Consider the following 23,124-nt stretch of genomic DNA (forward strand, 5'->3'; position numbering starts at 1 on the left):
TAACGCTAGAACTCTCCATGGATGGTGTCTTTCCAGTTCCAAATCTTTGCATCATTTGCTAAATTCTTTCTTCCCTTTTGGCCACCAGATGGTGCAGCTTTGCCTTTTTTTAGACAGCACAAAATGCTCAAATGTCCACACTAATCTTTCTGTGCAATTGGGAGGCCGTGTGTGTGTGTGTGTGTGTGTGTGTGTGTGTGCAATAAATGTGCATTTGTTTCCCATGCTCAGACATTTACAGCAGGGAAATCTAATTCCTTACATACTCAAAGCTCAGAATTGTGGGATGTAATATTACTATAGCAGTCAAGTGCAACATCTTCCTGTTGCCTGGAATGGGCACCCAGGGGGGTGACTGGGAGGACGTCTTGCCCTACCTGCTCTGGATCTTCCTCCCCCTGTTTGTGACCAGGTAGATGGGCGCGGCCCTAACTGACCAGGTAAAAGGGCTGGCCAGGCGACCATCTCCCTCTTGGACTCTCCTGGCTCTTAGCCAGCGCACGGCTCAACCTTCACATAGGATGGAGCCCACAAGCAGAAAGGCTGATGTAGCTCGCGCTTATTTGCACTGTAGCCACAAGGTAAAGCCTGCCTTCAGATTACTACTGTAAACTGAATGTGAGTCAAACTTTATTCTTACTTTTCAAGAAGACTGCATTGTGTTATTATAATTTAAAGAAGGAAATAAAGGGGAAACTTACCAGCAACAAGCCAGACTAGACAAGCCAGACTGGATGGCTTAATTAAAGGATTCTAACGGATCGTCAACCTGCTTCCAATAAGTTGCAAAGGGAATGTGCTCTGCTGTTTACTCACTAGCATTGAGTGAGAAAGGATCATATCTTTTTTTTTACAATATTTTTATTAGAGTTTTCAAAAATACAACAATAATACAGAACAAAGAAAAAAGAGAAAAAACAAAAAACAAGTACATATGAAAATACATATTCTTTTGTCTGTTCACATTGTATATTGGGACCTCCTCGGGTTCCCTTCCCCTGTGGTTCTTTAGCTCATTTATACTTAGCAAATTCTATACCATTTTAATCACCTTGTATAATCTTATTTTCTTCCTTTCACATAACATATTCCTAAGTTCCACAGTTTATTTACAACTTGATTTCTGATCTTAATATGTCACTTTAGCATATTTTTTAAAAATACAACTCAAAGTCTTTCCATTCTTTTTCCATCGCTTCCTCTCCCCGGTTGCGGATTCTTCCGGTCATCTCAGCCAGTTCCATAAACTCCACCATCTTCATCTGCCAGTCATCAATCGTTGGTAATACTTGCGATTTCCAGTTCTTAGCAATCAGAAGTCTTGCTGCAGTCGTAGCATACATAAAAAGGGTACGTTTTTCTTAGGAATCTCTTTTCCGACAATGCCCACTAGAAATGAGAAAGGATCATATCAAAACAATATATCCTCTCCTACCTTCCTTAACATGCCCACAGGAAATATTTTGCTGGTGGGGGGGGGGAATGCAATTCTTCCTTTGCATCAGGAGTGGGCAACTGATGCCTTCCGGGGGCGGCTGGACTACAACTCCCATCATCCCTGGCCATTGATCTGAAGGGCCACAGGTTCTTCTCTCCCACTTTGAACAGTGTGCTCCTCTGCACTGATTAGAACATGGTTGCATAACTATTATTATCACTATTATTACTAGCAGTAGCATTAGTGGTAGTGGTATATTTGGAGCCTGTGCCCCCTCCCCTTGCTGTACAGAATTTGCACAGAAGTACAGATTTTAAAAATGAGGGGGCAGCAACTGCAGGTACCATTTGCAGCAAGGACTCTCCCCATGCGTGGACAGGGTGTCACTTTCCTGTGCTTGTGGAACATTTCCAGGGACCATGGAGAAACTAAGAGGACTGGACGTATTCATGGTCACCAGGGCCTCCCAGCCGCAACAGCTGTGCTCTTCCTCCGAGGTTGGAAGCAGTCATGCCTCTGAATAATATTTGCCGGAGTCCACGGGGGGACGGGACAGTTGCTCTTGTGCTCAAATCCTGCTTGCAGATTTGGCACTGGAGCATCTGGGTGGCCAGTGTGAGAACAGGATGCTGGGAAAGATGCTCCCCCTCCCTTCGGCCTGATCCAGCAGGCTCCTCTTATTTTTGTATGAAAGATGAACTGAGACCTTTTACTGAACCAACTGGCCCTGCAGAAAAGAAAAGAAAAGAAAAGTTTCTCGGAATCATTTTCCAGAATTGGACTATTCAGAAAAGGGTGAGGGTTGAAGGCACCTTAGGCCCCCACTGTGCCTGGGCCAAGCAGGTCTCTGGGTCTGGTCAGGTCCTGGGTGGCTGTCTGTCTGTCTGAGAAGAACATTTCTACCGCCTTGGGCTCTATGATGAAAGCATGGGCATAGCCAGGGGGGTGTATGGGGGCAGCTGCCCCCCCAGATCAAGTAAAACAAAATAAATACTTAACAAAGTGACCAATTATGTTGGTTCTGCTTCCCCCCCAAAAAGTCCTGCTGTGACGACCCGTGTCCCACTCTCCCTTACTATCACTGCGACACAGGAATCCAGAGGGGAAAACACCCACCCTCTGCTCCTGACGCCTCCAAAAATAAACCCCTTTTACTAATGGGTTTCTAAGTAAGGAGAGCCTTCCAGCCTGCGTGACCTGGTACCCTAAGGAACTCTAGGCTGTCCCACGGAATAACCCCTTGCCTCCAGCAAAGGGTCTCCCTCAGTTGGATTTCCCCACTGTAGAAGTTTGCCCTATGCACTCTGGCAACTTCTTGGCACCTCAGGTTACCCTTCTAAGCCTCCTCCGTGTAACTTAAGGACACAAACCGCCACCTCCCTGCCTGAGGTGAGTTTTGCCCTCTCTTGAGTCACCACGGCTGTGAGTCCTGGTACCTCGCTGGAAAAAATACAGACGGACCTTTTTGGCAAAAACAGAGATGAAGTTTTATTGTGTTAAAAACATAAGTGTTTCTTTAAAGTGTCATTTATTAATTAGCTTTGTTCCAGTTGTACAAAATAAACTCAGTCAAACATTTAACTAAAGTTTTCCTAGCCTCTTCACTGTCTTCATACAAGCCACCACATAACACCACACCACACCTTCCTTCCTCTCCCTCCTAACTCACCAAACCGACTCTCCCTCCTTTTAAACTGGGCACAGTCCCGCCCCCATCAGAATTCTCTGTCAGTCAGGCTGGAGGTGGGTTAACTCTTTGCCAGCCGGGTAGGAATAAACATTTTAAAAGTGCTTCAATTTGTCACATATCTCCCCCCACCACAAAGACATTGCGTCGGCTTGCTCTTAACTAACTAGAGCAATGCCAAAGCAATGGGCTTGGGGTTATAAATCCTTCAATGCATTCTATAACACTCATATTACAAAGTCAACTAAATTAACATCTCATAAACTTGTACACAAATAAACCATGTTTGGCATGTGTTAGATTATAACGCCTAAGCACAAATGTTTTGCTAGGGTTACCACCGTTTCATATAATAATTGGCACCATTCTATACCTCTCAAAAATATACCTAGACAAAGCGTCCGCTATGATGTTTTCCTTCCCACTTATGTGCTTACCCTGTGTCTATTTTATGAGTTGCTAGGCTGGTCCTCCCTGGGATGTTTGAGAAGATCTGAGCCAACTGAGCAAGGACTCTTTTTAACTGCTCCTTTTGCTCTGGGGTCAGACTTTCATCAAATGACACCTCTGCTAGAGTTGTGCCATTACTCAGCTCTCCCCATCCAGTTAGATGAATTCCTTGTGTCACCTTCCCCTTTACTTGCAACACCAACTTATTTCTGTCAAAATAAGGCTTAAGTAAATTTACATGAAAGTTTTTACATCGGTTCCCTTCCCCATCTAACTCTACTAAACAGTTCACCGCAGATATCCTCTCGACCACTTTGAAGGGACCGTCCCACGACATCTCCAACTTCTTTCGACGTCTTGTTCTTAACACGAGCACACTGTCACCGGGCTGGAAAGATCTGTCTCTTGCGTGTGCATCGTACCACTGCTTCTGTCGACGCTGTGCCTGCTGCAAGTTGTGAGCAGCTTGCTCCCGTAACTCTTGGAGGTCGCTCTGCAGCTCCTGTAGATACGTCACAACATCAGGGCTGTCGATCTGCTCCTCCCCTGACCACGCTGCTTTCATCAAGTCTAGGGGTCCTCGTGGCTGACGTCCAAATAAGAGTTCAAAAGGACTGAAACCTGTGCTTTCCTGCGGCACTTCGCGATAACCGAATAGGAAGTGTTGCAGCCTCTCATCCCAGTCGTTAGGATGATTGATGGAATAGGTTTTTAGCATCTGGCTCAGGGTCGAATTAAATTTCTCCGTCAAGCCATTCGACTGCGGATGATAAGCCGTAGTTTTTACATGCTTAATCCCACAAAGAGTTAAAAGCTCTTCCATAGTCTTAGACGTGAAGGATGTCCCTAAATCTGTTATAATTTCTTGGGGGAATCCCAGCCTTAAGAACACCGACATGAGGGCTTTTGCTACAGTCTTTGAATCAATGTCCTTTAGAGGTATTGCTTCTGGATAGCGCGTAGCATAATCCACGAGACATAAAATAAATTTATTCCCGCTTTTTGTAACTCTGGAGATAGGCCCGAGGATGTCCACTCCTACTCTGGAAAAGGGCTCAGTAATTACAGGAATAGACTGTAACAAGCCTCGCGTTTTGTCCGCTCTTTTGCCTGCTTTTTGGCAGATCACACAGGACTTGCAATACTCTTTGATGTCTTTGCCCATCCCAGGCCAGTAAAATCTTGCTTGGATTCTATCACTAGTCTTTCTAATGCCTAGATGCGCTGCTGAGGGTGCGTCGTGTGCCATTTGTAGCACTTGCAACCGGTAAGCTTTTGGCAACACTAACTGTTTCTTCCTTTCCCAAACAGCAGCAGTTTTCCTCCTCCTAGAAATTCTATACAGTCTTCCCTCAATGGTGGTAAATAAGCAGGGGTTCTCCACAGTTACTTCTGCAGTAGGACTTTGTGCTTTACCCCACAGCTCTTTTATAGTTTCATCCTCTTTTTGATCACTCAAGAATTGGGCACCGTGCTCCTGGACCACTGGCACGCTAATCAGCCCTTCATCCTCACCAGGATCTATGGGTGACTCTATAACTGCAGGAGGATTACTCTCAGTGACTTGAGACTGTGACCTAGTTATCACTTGAATACGGTGCTTCTGACTAGCTAGGTCATTCCCTATTAAAAAGGGTACCTCCAATTCATTTAGGATTCCTACTCTCCATTTGCCACAAAATCCTTTGTAGGTAATATCAACTTCAGCTAATGGTACTTCAAAATGTGGGCCCCATATGCCTTTTAAACTATAGGACTGACCCTTGAGGTACTGCTCCTTTGGAACAAATTGTGATTTGACAAGTGAGACTTCTGCTCCTGTGTCCCTCAAACCTAAAAAAGACTGACCATTTAATTCAATTGGCTCCATGTAATCTTGGTTGCACTCCTGCTCAGCCCTCCAGACCTGCAAGACCTTAGAAGTAGTCTCAGCTGGACTATCTGCTTTCTCTGAGCCTTCTGTCTGAGGCGAGCTATTTTCCTGTGACTGCGTTACCAGTTTTATTTGCTTAGCTGCAGTAGGTGTAGTTTGCGACTTAACCAGCAGGGGGCACCTGGCACGTACATGGCCCTCACGATTACAGAAAAAACAAGTGATTTTCTTAGACCCTGTCTTATCAGAAACTGATTCCCTGACAGGAAAATTTTCTTGCCTGTCTTTATTTTCTCTGTTTCTCCATGGATTACCCTTCTGTGAGTGTTTTGGGAATGCTATTTCATTGAAATCTCCTTGTAGTTCATCTAAGACCTCTGCAACCTCTGCCACAGTTTTCAGTTTTTTATCCCTCAAGAACCAACGTAAATTGCTAGGGATTTGCTTAAAAAATTGTTCTAAACAAATTAATTGTTTTAACTCATCAAAGGCCTTCACTCCACTCCCTTGAATCCATCTGTCAAGTAATTTATCTAAGCGGCTAGCTAGTTGGGCATAAGTCTCTTTATGTTCCTTTTTTGCCTCACGAAAAGCCTTTCTGCTTTGTTCAGCCGTGAGCCCACATCGAACCCTGACCCTTTGCTTAAATACTTGGTAACATGACAGCTCTTCTTCCCTCAGGTCAGCATAAATTTCACTTAGTATCCCACAAATTTGAGGTCTTAAATAAAGCATCCAGTTCTCCTCAGGTATTTGAAATTCCACACAAACGCGTTCGAAGGTAAATAGAAACGATTCGACATTATCGTCTTTTCCAAATTTGGGGAACCTTTTTAAATTAATTGCGATACTATCGTTATTAACTGGACTCTGAGTTAATTCTGATCGCAAACGTATCTCTTCAAGCTTCATTCTGTCCTGTTCTAATTGTACCCTCAATTTTTCTGACTGCATTCTCTCCTCAGATGCCATCTTTTCCCTCTCAGCTTCAATTCTAGCTTTTTCCCTCTCACTTTCAGCTTCAATCCTAGCTTTTTCTCTCTCACTTTCAAATGCTATCTTTTCCCTCTCAGCTTCAATTCGGGCCATCTCAATTCGTAGTTTCATCAGTTCTACCTCAGAACCTGGGCTTCCCTCAGCCCCTTCCGTTCTTTCATCTCCTTTTGCCTCTCTGGGTTTTCTTACGTGAGTCATTTTCCTCACAGGAAAATCCTGACAGACTCAAACCAAACTGGGCGCGTGAGCTTTGAATTTCGATCACGACGCTGCCACCAAAAATGTGATGACCCGTGTCCCACTCTCTCTTACTATCACTGCGACACAGGAATCCAGAGGGGAAAACACCCACCCTCTTCTCCTGACGCCTCCAAAAATAAACCCCTTTTACTAATGGGTTTCTAAGTAAGGAGAGCCTTCCAGCCTGCGTGACCTGGTACCCTAAGGAACTCTAGGCTGTCCCACGGAATAACCCCTTGCCTCCAGCAAAGGGTCTCCCTCAGTTGGATTTCCCCACTGTAGAAGTTTGCCCTATGCACTCTGGCAACTTCTTGGCACCTCAGGTTACCCTTCTAAGCCTCCTCCGTGTAACTTAAGGACACAAACCGCCACCTCCCTGCCTGAGGTGAGTTTTGCCCTCTCTTGAGTCACCACGGCTGTGAGTCCTGGTACCTCGCTGGAAAAAATACAGACGGACCTTTTTGGCAAAAACAGAGATGAAGTTTTATTGTGTTAAAAACATAAGTGTTTCTTTAAAGTGTCATTTATTAATTAGCTTTGTTCCAGTTGTACAAAATAAACTCAGTCAAACATTTAACTAAAGTTTTCCTAGCCTCTTCACTGTCTTCATACAAGCCACCACATAACATCACCTCACACCACACCCTCCTCCCTCTCCCTCCTAACTGACCAAACCGACACTCCCTCCTTTCAAACCGGGCACAGTCCCGCCCCCATCAGAGTTCTATGTCAGTCAGGCTGGAGGTGGGTTAACTCTTTGCCAGCCGGGCAGGAATAAACATTTTAAAAGTGCTTCAATTTGTCACACCTGCCCTCCCCCCCCAAAAAAAAATCCCGCCTACACCCAAGGATGAAAGAAAAGGTGGCATGAAAATGTCAGGAAAGAAACTGCACTCTTTTGAAGAAAGGAAAGGAAATGTGTCCAGTTCTGGGCACCCCAGTTTCTGAGGGATATTGACAAGCTGGAAAGTTGTGCAGAGGATTCAAATGACAACAAAGGAGATTCTGACTAAACCTTAGAAAGAACTTTTTGAATGTAAAAGCTGTTTGACTGTGGAATGGCTCCTTCAGGGGGTGGCACACTCTCCTTCCTTGGAGGTTGGATGTCCATCTGTCAGGGGTTTCTTCAGCTGTGACTCCTGCATTGTAGGGGGTTGGACTAGATGACCCTTAGGGTCCCTCCCAACTCTGCAGTTCTGTGATTCTATGTTTAAAAGCCAGTATTCGGACAGGTGGCTTTGTGGAGAGGAAGCGGGAGTGATTCCTCTCTCCCCATCGTGACGTATCTCTGTGTGGGCAGGAATGCATGGGTAGACTCTTTGCCGTGGCATCGGTGGGGAGATCTCTTGGCTGGCCGAAGCTCCCTTTGGCCACCAGCCAAACTTGGCTTTGCTCTTACACCAAGGAACGAGCAAGAGGTCAGCCTCAACAAGCTCTTCTCCTGGTACTTGGGAAGATTTACGGGTCCAGGGTCCTGTGCTAAATGGATTAAAGCAGAGTGCTTTCCCTCGGGGGACCAGAGCGATCGTGAGGCAGTCTTGGCTGGCCACCATCCAGTTCCTCTGGGTACCTGCAGAGTGGCCTGCTGCCCATCCTTGGGAGATGCCTTTGGGCCTGGCCTGAGGCTGTGCTGAGGGTTTGTATGCCAGAGCAGGGTCTGAATCCTGGCTGCTTCGCACAGCTTTCACCTTACTAAGCCAATGCAGGCAGCCAACTGTGTCTTGTGCGACAGGACAGGTGGATGACGCTCACCTTGCTTTTGAGCAAAAGTCCCATGGCTAGCAGCCACTGAGCATCAGAAGAGCCTGCTGGGTCAAAGGGGGCCCATCTAGACCAGCATCCTTTTCAACCAGGGGCCCATTATGGGAAGCAGGTCCAAGGACAAGAGCAAGCCTCTCCTCCTGCAGTTTCCAGCAACTGGGATTCAGAGGCCTTGCCCGTTCCATCGTGCAAGGAAGCACCAAAAAGACCATAAGAAGCTCCCTCTCGCAGGAGCCAGTGATGGCCAACCTAGATGGCTTCAAAAGATGTTTAGACAAATTGATGGACGAGGAGAGGGCTATCGGTGGCTACTAGCCAGTATGTCAGTACGTTACCTCCACATTCAGAGGCAGCAATGCTTTTGAATGCCAGTTGCTGAAGACCACAGGAGAGGAGAGAGTTCTTGTGCTTGAATCCTGCCTGCTTTGTTCCTATATTGGGCATGCGGGTGGCTCTGTGGTCTAAACCACTGATCAGAAGGTTGGCAGATCAAATCCCTGCAACGGGGTGAGCGACTGTTGCTCTGTCCCAGCTTCTGCCAACCTAGCAGTTCAAAACACACCAGTGCAAGTAGATAAATAGGTGCCGCTGTGGCAGGAAGGTAAACGGCATTTCCGTGCGCTCTGGCTTCCATCACAGTGTTCTGTTGCACCAGAAGCGGTTTAGTCCTGCTGGCTACATAACCCGGAAAGCTCCCTCGGCCTGAAAGCGAGATGAGCGCTGCAACCCCGTAGTTGAATTTGACTGGACTTAACCACCCAGAGGTCCTTTTACCTTACTGGGCACCTGTTTGGCCACTGCGAGAACAGGATGCTGTACTGGGTGGGCCTCCTTTGGCCTGATCCAGCAGGCTCCTCTTATGACAAATGTATGTTTCTTAAATCTGCATTTCTGACTTCTGCATGCATGCAGCGATGGTATCTCAAAATGGTTTGCGTGTCACATGGTGATCAGCCCAAGGTCAACTCCAGGCTTCCAAGCATTTTGGGGGGGGGGGAGGTGTCAACCTCGTGATGGAAATTTATATAAATCATTCTGTTGCCATAGTACAACCATAAAGGTAAAGGTAAAGGGACCCCTGACCTAGGTCCAGTCGTGACCGACTCTGGGGTTGCGCGCTCATCTCGCATTATTGGCCGAGGGAGCCGGCGTATAGCTTCCAGGTCATGTGGCCAGCATGACAAAGCCGCTTCTGGCAAACCAGAGCAGCGCACGGAAACGCCGTTTACCTTCCCACTGGAGCAGTACCTATTTATCTACTTGCACTTTGACGTGCTTTCGAACTGCTAGGTTGGCAGGAGCTGGGACCAAGCAACGGGAGCTCACCCCGTCACAGGGATTCAAACCGCCGACCTTCTGATCAGCAAGCCCTAGGCTCAGTGGTTTAACCACAGCGCCACCATACACTTTTTTAAAAAAATGACTTTTCATAAATGGGGGGAAGCACTGCAAAGCATGGGGTGGATAAATTTCTCACTGGCAGACGTGCAAACACCCCACAAAGCAAATCAGGATGAGTGCAGGCTGAATCTTCATTGTCATGTAACCTTCCCACAAAGAACTCAGAAAGGATGGATGAGATCTTTTCCTAGAGCAAGACTCAGGACAGGGACTCTTAAAGCCACAAGGGGGCAGCATTGTGCCTTAGAAGATGGCAGAACTTTGCACTTAAACGCCTCCAGTTTCCTGCTTCTGCTGAGGAATATTCTGGGAAATATCCAGACCCAGCAGGGTGGGCAGATTACTAGGCCATGCTCTCTCATCCTGGCTAGTACCCACCCATCGCCCGCTCCTGCTCCTCGAATTTGTCCAATCTTCTATTGAATCCATCCATGTTGGTGTTCATCACAGCCTCCTGCGGGAGAGAGTTCCACAGTTTAACTCTGCGCTGCGTAAAGAAGGACTTCCTTTTATCCACCCTGAATCTTCCAACATTCAACTTCCTTGGATGTCCACAAGTTCTAGTGTTAGGAAACAGGGAGAAAAACATTTCTCTATCCACATGCCATGCATAACTTTACAAACTTCTATCATGTCACCTCATTCTCCTCTCCTTTTCTCTAAACTAACAAATCACAAATGCTGCAACTTTTCCCTCCCAGGGGAGTCACTCCAGCTTGATCCTTCTGGCTGCCCTTGTCTAAAACCTTTTCCAGCAGCGCTACAATATCCCTTTTGAGACGAGGCGACCAGAACTGTGCACAGTATTCCAAATGCGGTTACACCATAGAGTCGTGGGATGGCATTACAAAAGCAGCAGTTTTGTTTTCAAATCCTTTTCTAATGATCCCTAGCGCAGAATTTCCTTTGACTGAGGCTCTGTTTCTGTATCAGGCAGCTCCCAGTGTTAATTTCTTGGGTGCTAAAGGGTTGTAACTTAGGACCACTATGTACAGTGTCATTGCACAGCCTTGCATTTCAGGGGCTGGGCTAGATCTTCCCCAGCAACTCTACAATTCTATGATCATGCAGTTTCCTGGGTGGGATCATTTCAAGATGCACTGCAGAGGAGCATGTGGAATTGTGTTGTGCATATTTTTTTAGGCAGGGAGTCGTAGCCTCCCTGCATGTAGAAAGCAAGCAAGTAAGTAAGGGAGACTGTTTTACTGCCCCTGGATGTTTTGGTTTTGACTTCTGCACACCAGCCACTTGTCACAGAAGTTGGCAACGGGCCATTTGGAGAGCCTGCTCCTCAGACAGCCTGCCTCAGACGGTGTCTCAAGTGCACTGCTAAGCGGCTTTTCATTTTGGTCCCATCTCCTCCTCCTGTCTGCCTCTCCCAGCTGTAACCCCATCCTTTCGGCTTTCCCAGGCAAAACATGGCTTGTGGCCGAGACTGATAAGTCACCTGCGGCTGCGCTCAGCCTGCGGTTCCCTCCTGCCTCCGCTTCTGCTGAGCAAACGCGGGTTGGAAGGGAGCCTCTAGCGAGACTCTCTTCCACGTGGAGAAGTGGCATCTTGAGTGTCTCATCCTGCAGCTTTTCCTCCCAGGGGAGTCACTCCAGCTCATTCCAAGCATCCTAGAGCTGGCTCAGTTCCTTGGCGCAGCCCTGGGGCCACGGATTAGAGTATCCCAAACTGCCCTGCCAGCATTTCCTTAATTAAGCCTCCCCATTACCCTGGAAGGCACTCAGGGTTCCTTTCTCTGGCTTTAAATTGATCACCTGTGGGAAGCTGTTTTCTTCCACAGAGGAGCAGCCTGTTGGCTGGGACCGGGGTGCTGAGACACTGAGTGGGCTGGATGCTCTCATGTCCCAGCTCAGAGCTCTTTGGCTTAAGAAATGTCACTGGTTTCCCCCCCCCCTGAGTCAGAGCAGAATTGATTGCCAGCTGATTGAGCGGAGGGCTGCTTTTGTGGCTTCTGCAGCAGCTCTGAGTGCGGTCATTAGCCGGTGAGGCTTTTTCAGCACTGCTCACCTCCCCGCAGTTGCCAGTCAAGCTGATCTTAAAGGCGTAAGAGCAGGAGTCAATAAAGAAAAGCTGGCAACTTTATTAATCAGCTTTACAGAATTCAGTTTCCCATCTCTCATTTGGTACATAGGATAAATAGTAGAAGGTGCATTCTGAGTGAGAACCGTTTTATGCCACAGAGGAAGTGTTTGGCTTTCAATGACATGGTGGGGTGGCAAGAGGTGACATGACAGAATTTTGTAAAATGGCATGGAGAAAATGGGTAGAGCAAAGTCCTTTCGTAATACCAGAACTTGCAGATAGCCAATAAAGCTGAATGTTGGAAGATTCAGGACAGATAAAAGAATGCCGTTCTTTATGGAGCTTGTAGCTGGAACTGTGGAACTCCCTCCCACAGGAAGCAGCTTAGATGGCTTTAAAACAGGATTAGACGACTTCATGGAGGAAAGGGCTCGACAGAGGCAGGGATGAATTCCATCTGCTGAGAACCACGGGAGGAGAGAGAGCTCTTGTGCTCAGATCCTGCTTGCAGGTTTGCCAATAGAGGCTCCAGGGTGGCTCCTATAAGAACAGGATTCTGGACTGGACTGGCCCAGCAGGGCTCTTGGTAATGTTCTTAGGTTTTTATGCTGCATGCCACACGGTCATTCAGAGGTTGAATTCAGAGGTTCATCATGCCTAACAGCCATTGCCAGATCCCCTCCAGGAAGTTCCTCACACCTTTCTGAAAGCCATGGGAATATGAGGCCCCCATTCAGCCCCTGCAAACTTTGCAGACCACCTCTGTGGCCTTGTGTTCTGTGCACTCCCTCTCACCCAATAGTACCCCTCCATGGGCTGCAGTGATTCCAGGCAGCCTTTGGCATTTGTGCAAAGAGGTGTTTCCGACCCCCCGCCCCGGACCCCGCCTGCCTGCCCACCCCTCCTGCCTCCTCTTTGGCAAATAACGTTTGTCCTCTGCCTTTCAACTAAATCAGACCTTCCTCTGCAGCAGATATTTTGTGAAAACAAGATGCTGTTGGGGGTGGGTGGGGGTGGGTTATGAACCCAATTGGATTTCCTTGGAGGAAAATGTGGCCTGACAGTCTCATTCCCGGGCTCCTGAAATTGCCTCTCAGCTGGCCGAAGCTTCATTGCACTGCGCCTCTCTTTGATTTAGGTGATGAAAAGTCACTCAAGGGAAATGAAAGCTCCTGTTGTCAGGCAGAAACCCTTTTCTCCGGCTTCTGAAAGGATCTCTCCGCCACACACGCAGTCTCCAAAGTTTGTCTCTTCTGGGCTCTATGCACAGTTGTTTTGGTGCTGTTTGCTTTACGATGCAGCCAAGTGCCTTTCTGCTGTAATCCTCAGTGGGCCGGGGTTGTTTTTAAGGGACCCAGCACTGGCTAATGAATACCCTGGTGAGGCAACAGCACGTTCTCTTCAAACAAGAGAGCCTTGGCTGCTGAAATATTAACTGCTGATTGCAAAAGGGGAGCAGCATCATAAATTGGGCTTCCTCCGAAGGAAACAGCCCAGGAACTCCAAAGGTCCTGTTTGTTGTGCATTTACGATGGTTTGCGCCGAGGATGGTAGCAGGGCGGTTATATGCAATCCCGCTTTCGATACTATTTGCACCTGCAAACTTTGCAGAGTGGACATTCCTCTCCATCTCCAGACAGTGCATATTCCATAGTTCCCTGCTAAAACCCTGTCACTTGTCATGCCACCAATGTTGTGCGTCCCATCTGTGTTGCATTGTAATGCAAGAATCCCCCTGCAGATGGCAATAATGTGGTAGCATTGGGGAAGCACCGCAGAGCAGCCCATGTTAAGGAGAGGGCTATGGTGGCCAACTAGCCGTGAGGGCTGTGCTTCTGAATCCCAGTTTCTGGAAACCACAGGAGGGGAGAGGGTTCTTGTGCGTGGACCCTGCTCGTGGGTTTCCCATAGTTATCAACTCAGCCCCTGAAAGCCCCATAGCTGGATCAGAGCAAATGGGACCCAATCCGATCCAGCACCCTACTCTCACGGTGACCGCCCAGATGCCTCAATGACAAGCCTGCATGCAGAGCAGGTTACAGCAATTTTAAAAAAACAGTTTAAAACCAAATATAGTCACAAGAATAGGGTGAGTCCAAATTTTTCTCTCTCCGGGTCAAAGGCCACTAAGGTAAAGAGGTCTTTAGCATATGGCAGAAGCGATGTAAAGAGAGTGCCTGGCGTGTCTCTGTGGGAGTTCCCAGACTTTGTGGCTGCTACTGAGGATGCCTTTTCTCCAAGTAGTGTTGAATTCTTTGTTGTCAAGCTCTCTGAGTCAAACACTGCGGAAGCTCAGTGGCTGGGAGGCAGTTAAAACGCTGTCATTCCAGGGTTTGCCCATGCCTCTTTCAAAATCCTTCCTCCCACACAGAGACGCCCAGGAGTGCCGAAGCTACATGAATTTTAATTATCTGGCTGCATGCAAGAGGGGGCTGCCTTGCAGAGGGTGAAATATTAATAAAACATAAAGCGCCGGTCTTGTTTCTGCTTAATAAGCATCCTTGACAATGTGGAAGGCTGAGCTCATGAGCAACTCTAACAAGGGCAGGTGGAACCAGGGGTTCCCCCCAAAGACGCGGGGGGCTTTTCTCCTGAACCAGAGTGCTGTGGGCTGGATGTGGAAATGGTGTGTGTGTGCATTGCCAGCCATTATGGGACGGAGACGTGGGGGGGGGCAGGGGGCTGTGTGTGAAGCCACCTTTGATTCATTCGCAGCTGTGGCTATCTATTTTTAAAGCGACGTTGCATTTAAGAAACTCTTCCAGCCTATTCTCTGCCTCCACAGTTACAGGCAGGGGTGCCTCTGAATGACAGTTGCTGGAAACCACAGCAGAGGGGAGAGCTGCTCTGGTGGTCAGGTCCTGCTTGCTGGTTTCCCCCCCCCCCCCTTAGCCACTGTGAGAACAGGAGGCTGGGAAGATGGGCCACTGGCTCTTTCCCAGCAGGCCCTTCTGGTGTTCTTACAGGAGCGGTTGCCTTGTCCTTTGGGAGTGGGTGTGTTGCGTGCCCAGTGATTCTGAGATTCTGTCTGTATCCTGATTATTCCAGTGCGCCCTGCAGAAGTGTCTGAGGACTCCCGACACACATCAGAGGAGGCTGGCAGAACATAGACCTGGTGGGATGCCCAGGGAGGTCACAAGGTTCATATTGCCAACACCCAGGAGGGCCTCCTCATAGAACTGCAGAGTTGGAAGGGACCCTGGGGGTCAATGTAGCCCAACCCTCAGCAAGGCAGGAATTGCAGCTAAAGAATTCCCAACCTCTGTTTAGAAACCCCAGAGGAAGGAGCGCCCACCACCTTCCGAGGGAGTCCTTTCCACTGTCAAACAGCTCTTGCCACCAGAAAGTTCTTCCAGATGTTTAGTTGGAATCTCCTTTCTTGCCATTTGAATCCGCTGGTTTGGGTCCTTTCCTGCGGAGCAGGAGAAAAGAAACTGGCTCCACCTTCCATGGGAGAGCCAGTCAGATATTTGAAGACGGCTGTCAAATCTCCTCTCGGTCTTCTCTTCTCCAGGCTAAGCACCCCCAACACCTTCAGAAAGAGCAAGACCCTTATGAGCACTGCATAGGATGGGTGGTCAAAAGGCTGTGTCCCCCCGTCCCCCGGATTATTTTCCTGTGCATTTGAGGTTTGTCCTTGTTTAGCATCTGAGAGAGAATACGTTTGAGGAAAGGGCGAGCCTTACTCCTGCCTTATTCCAAGCCCTTTTCTATACCAGATAGTTGCTCATTTGGTTTTTTTCAAGTCTTTGTTTTTTTTAAATATCTGCTGCTTGTGATATTTATGACTGGCTAAGCAGAGGTGATGGCCAGATACATCTCAGTCACTGAAAATGTATTGGTAGGATTGGGGCTGAGAGGAGGAAGACTGAACCATGATTTTGGAGGAGATTTTTTTAAGGGGGTGGGGGTGTCAGAATCTTGGCAGGACTATTCCCCACTTTGCCCCTTAGCAGGGTCTTCCCTGCCTGTCACTGACAGTCTCTCTGCAAAGATCTCCGGATTTCCACAAAAGTGCTACTTTAGTAAACAAACAAGAAGAACTTTTGCATTTATTTTTTTTAAAGAGATTTCCAAAAGTTTAGTTGAAACAACAGGGACAATGCATGCAGTCTCGCAGACTGCTTCTGTCTTGGAGAGCAGAGGAAGCTGATAGTCCAAATGCTGGCAAGCTCCCAGCAGGATCCGGCCTCAGATGCTCTCTCTGTGAGCCACGAACCGCCATCTCCAGCTGTTGCAGCAGCTAAGGCTGCTCCTAGGCAGCAATAGCCTTCCCACAGTAACCCCTGCTTTGGCAACCTGCAGAATGCAGCTGTCGAGATGCAGAGTGGTACAGCAGCCCCAAAGATCCTGCACGCACTGCTTGCAAATATATTTCTGAGCCCAAGCCAAGCTGTGGACATATAAAGCCCCAAATATGTAAAGGAATCCCCCTTGCTACGATTACCTGACAGGGTCTTCTCCGTGGTGGCTCCTATCTTTGGACTGACCTGTGTCTGATGCTACTGTGGACTATGTTTTCGCACCAGTTACAGAGGCACCTCTTTGCCCAGGCTTTTAAGGAGGACCTAAGCTAGTCTGCCAGTTGAGACTAGGAACAGAGGAAGCTGCCTCCATTGGTCCATTTAGCTCAGTATTGTCTGCACTGGCTGGTAGCATCTCTCCAGGGTACCAGGGAGGGAGCCTTTCCTAGCCCTACCTGGAGAGGCCATGAGGAATTTCACCTGGGGTCTTCTGCAAGCAGTGTGTGTGTGTGTGTGTGTGTGTGTGTGTGTGTCCTGTCACTGAGCTGTGGCTCTGGGAGAGATTGACTTTCTTCCAGCTCTTTATAAATGTTCTTTGTTTTTCATAGCTGAAAATGTTGGTATCTGTAATTTTTATTGTGTGTTTTACGCTGCTGGAATGGTCTTGATGACGGGGCAGGCTCATAAATCAAGTGGAGAAACAAGCACTTAAATTAAATTGCAGATTGGCCATTAGCAAAGTTAGGGAACTTTCGTTTGTGAGGTTAATCTTGCCTTTTGGCCTGGAACGTGTGTTTGTGGATACTGTCAATACAGATCGCAAAGCAATAAAAACATTTGCATTTGCCCAGCCCTTTGGAGTGCTCAGAGCACCTTACATGCCATTATTGCAGCACTCCTCACAACAACCCTCTGAGGTAGGACAGGGGCAAAGGGTGGGGAAGGCTTGGGGCTGAGAGACAGCCAGGCAGCAATAGGCCCTGCTTCTTGATGTGAGAATAGCAGGTCAATGGCTAAGAACAGGTCTGCTGGGCCAGGCCAAAGGGGGCCCCTCTAGTCCAACATCCTGTTCTCACAGGGGCCAAACAGATGCCTATGGGAAACCGACAAGCAGGATCTGAGCACAAGAGCAACTCTCTCCTCCTGCAGTTTCCAGCAATTGGCGTTCAGAAGCATTTCTGCCTCTGATTGTGGAGGCAGAGCAGAGCCATCTGCAGCCTTCTCCATGAATTTGTCTAATCCACCTTTAAAGCCACCTTGGTTGGTGGCCATCAGTGCCTCTCGTGGCAGGGAGTTCCACAGTTTAACTTTGAGCTGCCTGAAGAAGTCCTTTCTTTTCTCTGCCGTGAGTTTTTCCAGCGTTCGGCTTCATTCGATGGCCACGAGTTCTAGTGTTACAAGAGAGGGAGGAAACATTTCCCCTATCCACTTCCTCCTTGCCTTCTGCAGTTTTATAAACCTCTGTCATATAGCCTCTTTCTGCCTTTTCTCTGAACTAAAAGGTCCCCAACTAAGCAGCTTTTCCTCATAGGGCAGGTGCTCCATCCCCTTGACCATTTAGGTTGCCCTATTCTGAACCTTTTCCAACTCTGCTACACCCTTTTTGAGGTGAGCAGAACCGAACACAGCACCTGGGAAGAGGAGGCAGGCATACTTTTTTTACAGCCTGCTTTTTGCCTGACCTTGGCCTTCTGCAGGGCACCTCAGGGTGGAAAGATGGAAGTCCCGCTCTTGGATGGCTAGGTTATTTTTCTGTTCACTTTCCCATCTCCAATGGCATGTGTTTCCTCCCCCCCCCCCTCTGGGCTTCGGTCACCCAGGATCTATTCCACAGCCTCCCTTTTCATGCTGTGCATTCCATCCAATCCCCTCCCGCCTCCCAGCAACTTAACCCAGCAGAGGAAAATGGATAAATAATGCAGACGTAGCTTTTATCGGTTTAGGGTGGTGAAATCAGATACGAACTGGGCTGCAGCGGCTCAATGGGGAGAGAGGAGTTGTAATGGCCAGTCCAACGGTAACCTCACAACTCCCTTCTGTGCCACCCTGGTAGTTGCACACACACAACAGTTTAGAGGGAAGGCATTATGAAATAATGCACAGGGAAAGTGGATAGAGGGTTTTTTCCCCTAACCTTAGAACTCATTGACCTCCAGTGTAGTTGAATGTTGGGAGTTAAAGTGTGGAACTCATTGCCACAAGAGGCAGTGATATTCATGAACCTGGATGTCTTTTAAAAAATTGACAAATTCACTGTGCTTCTGGATCCCAGTCGCTGGAAACCACAAGAGGGGAGAGTTGCTCTTGTGCTTTAATCCTGCTTGCAAGTTTCCCATTGGGGCATCTGCTTGGCCCCTATGAGAACAGGATGCTGGACTAGGTGGCCCCCATTGGCCTGACCCTGCAGAGCAGCGTACTGGACTGAGATGAGCCCCCTCTGGGGCGATTCATTAAGATGACTGCATTCTTAAATACCAAGGCAGGGCTTGAGTGTCACTCAAGTGATGCTTAAACCAGTCCTTTCATTCACAGGGCCAGTAAAGCAACCTAAATGTGCTGGAACGGGTCATAAAATTACTTTGTAAAGCAATCCTTTCCCTGTGCCCTGTTCATTGGTCCAGATACAGTTAGAAGGGGGGGCTTCAGTAATTGTGTGAAAGTCCCCTTTGGGGCCCAGCATGAAAAGCATCCAAAATGCACCCGAGAGCATTGTGGGCACATGTGCTTGCACGCTTGAGCATCTCCATGTCAGAGTGGTGTGCTCCTAGGCACCTGCAGAGTGTCACCAGTGAGGCAGCTTCAACAAGCCACACACAAAGGACAGAAGCATTTATAAGGGTGATGAGCGACACCCCCCCCCCCCAGGCAGGGTTGATCCCTAGGGAGCGCATCCTGTTTTTCCAGATTGAGCTCCATAAGGAAGGGGGCTGAGTAAACGGGGAGACTGCAGAGTGGCTGCATCCCTGAGGAGGAACATCAGAACTTGCTGGATCATGCCAAATGGCCCATCTAGTCCAGCCTCCTGTCCTCACAGGGGCCAACCAGATGCCCCCCCCATGGGAAACCTGCAAGCAGGATTTGGGCACAAAGAGCACAATTCTCCCCTCCTGTAGTTTCCAGCAACTGGCATGAAAGAAACAGCTCTTCCCGTTTGCAAGAACGCTGTTCAGAGGTAGACTGCCCCTGGATGGGGAGGCTCCATTCTCTGCAACCAGTAGATGGATCGTCGCCTTTTCAAGGCATCTCAAACCTAGTGACCCCCACCCCTGTTTTTTTAACGGCCCGGCGACATTGTCAAAAATGAAGGCAGCGAGGCTTCTAAACACCAGTTGTCAGAAACCGTAGGAGGCGAGAGGAGAGCTGCTGGTGGTGGTTTCAGCCGTTGTGAGATCAGGATGCCATTGGCCTCATCCAGCAAGCTCTTTTGGTGTTCTTATCTCCTGGCTCTGCTCCAGGGGTCTAGCCCCGCAGTCCGTTGCGGGGCCTGGGATTCCCCCTCCCCCCGCGCAGTCCTTGATGCGTTGGCCAACCTCCCCGGTTGGCGAGCGCCGGCCGAGCCCATCCTCGGGGCAGCGCGGGGGAAAGAGGTGCCGGGGCTGAGAGCCAGCCAGCCAGCCCCTCCTGCTGTCCCCCGGCGAGCCGTCGAATCAGCGGCGCCCGCAGTGGTCTCTCCTCCGCCCGGGCGAGCTCTCATCCAAACCTCGGTCACGTAGGATTGCGTAGAAGCGGGGAGGGAGGCGAGGCTGCTGGTGCCGCCGCCGCCGCCGCCACCGGCTGGCTCCGAAGAGGCTGCCATTCTCCGCGCGCGCGCCGCTGCTCCACTGGGTCGGGACCGCAGGACCCCCCGCCCGCCGCGAAACCGCCTCCTCGGGGAGGGGAGATGGCAGCCCGGGGCGGCCGCGGCTGCTGTCCGGCCCCCGGGCGGCCCCTGAGCGCCTCGCTGGTGGGGGCGGCTCCCGGGCAGCCGAGAAGAAGCGGAGGAAGGGCGCTTCGCCGCCACCGGGTCGCCCGTGGTGCCATGGGCCGCCGGAGCAGCTGAGCGAGGCCCGTCGCGGAGCTATGTGGCTGGCCCGGGGACCGGCGGGCCGCAGCGGGGGCCACGAGGCAGCTGCAGCGCCGCCGCCGACGGAGAGAAGGAGGAGGCGGCGGCGACGCGGGGCGGGAGCCTGAGAGAGCCCGCCTTCGCCCCCCCCCCGCCCTCCGCCCGCCTTCCGCGCGGTCCCCGAGCGTGGAGACAGACGGCGCCTCTTTCGTCTTCCCGGCCGACGTCCACACTGCGAAAGGCCTCGCCGGACGGATCCCGGACGGAGCGGGGGCCATGAGGGGGGCTCCGCCGGCGCCTCTCGGGTCCGGCAGCTCAGAAATGAGATCCCCGCGAGGCTCCGACGCCGGAGACCCCCGCGCCCAGGCGGCCAGAGCATCGGAGGGAGTAGCAGCCGCAGCAGCAGCCCGCAGCCGCCCCGTCGGACCCACATTCCTCCTACTCCCTCCTCGTGATGCACCGCTGGGCCTCGGGACCCGCGGGGGGATACTGAGGCAGGGCTCTGGAGAGCCTCCACTCCTCCCCCCTCCACGCCCAACATTTGCCAGCCGGATTTTGTATCTCTTTCTCTCGCTCGCTCGCTTTGCAACGAGGACCGTCCCTTCGTGCCAAAGCAGCGCGGGCCCTGGAGCGGCCAGCTGTTGCGGGGCTCGCATCTGGAGAGGCGCCGGGGGCCCAGCCAGCCGCGAGGTTCCGGAGGGGCGTCGGGGCCCTGGACAAGACGAGCGAGCCCCCGCCTGGCCAGCCTGCCGACGGAGAGCTCCTGCCGTCGGATCTTCCCCCGAGCGGAGGAAGCGCGGAGGGAGGCGAGCAGAGGCGTCTTTTCCCCCCAGCCTCTGGGCTGGGGGGGAGGGGGAGAGGAGCAGGGGGTCTCTGCTGGGAGCCCGGACTTTTGGGGTGGGGGGCTTGCGCCGAAGATGGGGAGCCGTCGAGCGGGCGATGAGGGCTAGCAGCCTGTGACTGCTGCTGCCGCTGCCGCCGCCGCCCGCCCCGTCCGGCCATGGCCGCGGCCATCGCCAGCTCGCTGATCCGGCAGAAGCGGCAGGCCCGCGAGTCCAACAGCGACCGCGTGTCCGCCTCCAAGCGCCGCTCCAGCCCCAGCAAGGACGGCCGCTCCCTCTGCGAGAGGCACGTCTTGGGCGTCTTCAGCAAGGTCCGCTTCTGCAGCGGCAGGAAGAGGCACGTCCGGCGGAGACCAGGTCAGTAGCCGCCGCGGGCGCGCGCCAGGGGGCGCCCTGGGGGCCAGACCCAGAAGCAGCGGGCCTTGGCGTGTGCTGAGGGAGCGTGGGTGCCCCTGGGCTCCTTTGCGGCGGCGGGGATTGCCCTTGCAAGGGGGCCTCTGGGCATGTGCAGAGTGCTCCCCTTGTTTTGAGAGCCCAGCCGGAGCAGCCCGGGCCGTGAGTCCTCTTAGCTCAGTGCCTGGTTCCTCGCAGTTTACAGGGTGCTGTCCAGCTCCACCTCGACAGATCGGCAACCGAGGTAGACTGCCCCTAAACCTGGGGCTCTATTTATCCACAGAGCTACTAGGCATTTATAGACCTAGCTGCCACATAGGAAGCTTTTACATTTTGATGGAAGGAGAGCCCCACTCTGACTGAGGCTAGTCCTGCCATAGGGTTCACCCCACACCTCTGGGGTGCCTGTAAGCAGGGCTTGAAGGCAAGAAGCCCCACACCAACTGGAATTCAAGCTTAGGCTGCCCCCTTGTAAAAGCCGTTAATGTGAAAGCAAATAAACGGAGCTTGTGCAGAGTGCCACTTAAGAACTGCAAGCCCCAATTTAGAAGGCAGACCCCACGGGCTGTGTTTTCCGGGTGTTGATTTTCGATACTAGAACGCAGGCCCGCAGCGTATGAGGCAGGGAGGGTAACAAGAGTTCTCCTGCACAAGCGCAGAGTGCTTCCCTCATAGGCAGCATCACAGCAGGGGGGGGCTGTGGATATTGCGCAGCTTATTACCATTACTATTTGCAGCCTGCCCGTCAGAATACGAATCCTTCAAAGGTAGCTTATAAAGGACTTTTAAATGCAGTTTGTTTGTTTTTTCAAAAAAAAAAAAAACCACCACATGATAAGCAATTTCAACATATAAAAGTCGCATCCCTCGGGATCATTGGTGGTAGACTTCTGAATTTCTCCCAGGCTCAGGGCTGCCTCCCTCCCTTTTCTCCAGATTTTGAAAGTCCTTCCCTTTTCTCTTTCAATTTTTTCCCTTGCTGCATTTGCATAACAGTTCCCAAATTAATTGTCCCACATTGCAGCCTTTTATTCTGGATTCAGGTGGTTTCCAGCAAGTCCTCCCCCCCCCCCCCCCCGGCACTTCTGGTCTGCGCTTACAGTAACTGAAAGGTGTAGAATCCTTATTTCCTCCCAGTCCATGTATGCTTTGAACCACAGGGAGCAAAACCCATTCTCTTCTAGCCGTCATGCTCACAGGTACAAGGATTTGGGTCAAGTGTGCTGAATTGACCTGGACCCTGCAATGATCATCCGAGACCCTTCTTCATCTCCCTCCCTTCCAGAGGGTGGCAAAATGAGAAGGGGCCTTTTCTGTGGTGGCTCCCCGCTTGTGGGACACTCTCCCCAGGGACACTCATCTGGCACCTTCATGTCAGAATTTTAGGCACCATTTCTCTGTAACCAGGCCTTTGCTTGATGAACACCAGTATCTGAAATTCACCAGGCGCCAAGGGCATTTTACACCTGGCTATCGGCCACTTGCGCCCAAGTGAAGATGACTGTGTGGCAGGATGACGCCTGACGTCTCCACCACCTGGAGGTACCTACCTGAGGATCCTCGGATCTTGACTGTTTCTCACACCAGCAAAACGCCCTGTGGAATTTCTGTTACATTTTATCTGCGCAATCACAATGAATTTCAGGAACCCAAAAGTCGTATTGAAAAATGTGACTTTCGAGCCGTATGGCCCCCAAATGGCAACTAGGCATTCCGTTTTGGCTGG

The 23,124-nt window shown here is 50.5% G+C and overlaps 1 protein-coding gene across 3 annotated transcripts in view; it reads left to right on the plus strand.

Annotated features, from left to right (window-relative positions):
• The window catches only part of FGF12 (fibroblast growth factor 12), a 216,768-nt gene that overhangs the window by 103,438 nt on the left and 90,206 nt on the right, over positions 1–23,124 (plus strand). The window contains exon 1 of one of the 3 annotated variants that reach the window (XM_035133269.3): positions 19,947–21,362. The exons of the other annotated variants lie outside the window; for them this stretch is intronic. Coding sequence (XP_034989160.2) covers positions 21,164–21,362 — 199 coding nt within the window. The 5' untranslated portion in view covers positions 19,947–21,163. Of the gene's footprint in view, positions 1–19,946; positions 21,363–23,124 lie in introns of those variants that run through there. 3 annotated transcript variants of the gene reach the window in all.

This window comes from Zootoca vivipara, chromosome 5, assembly GCF_965207765.1.
Source record: "Zootoca vivipara chromosome 5, rZooViv2.hap1.1, whole genome shotgun sequence".
In the NCBI taxonomy this organism is placed as follows: domain Eukaryota; kingdom Metazoa; phylum Chordata; class Lepidosauria; order Squamata; family Lacertidae; genus Zootoca; species Zootoca vivipara.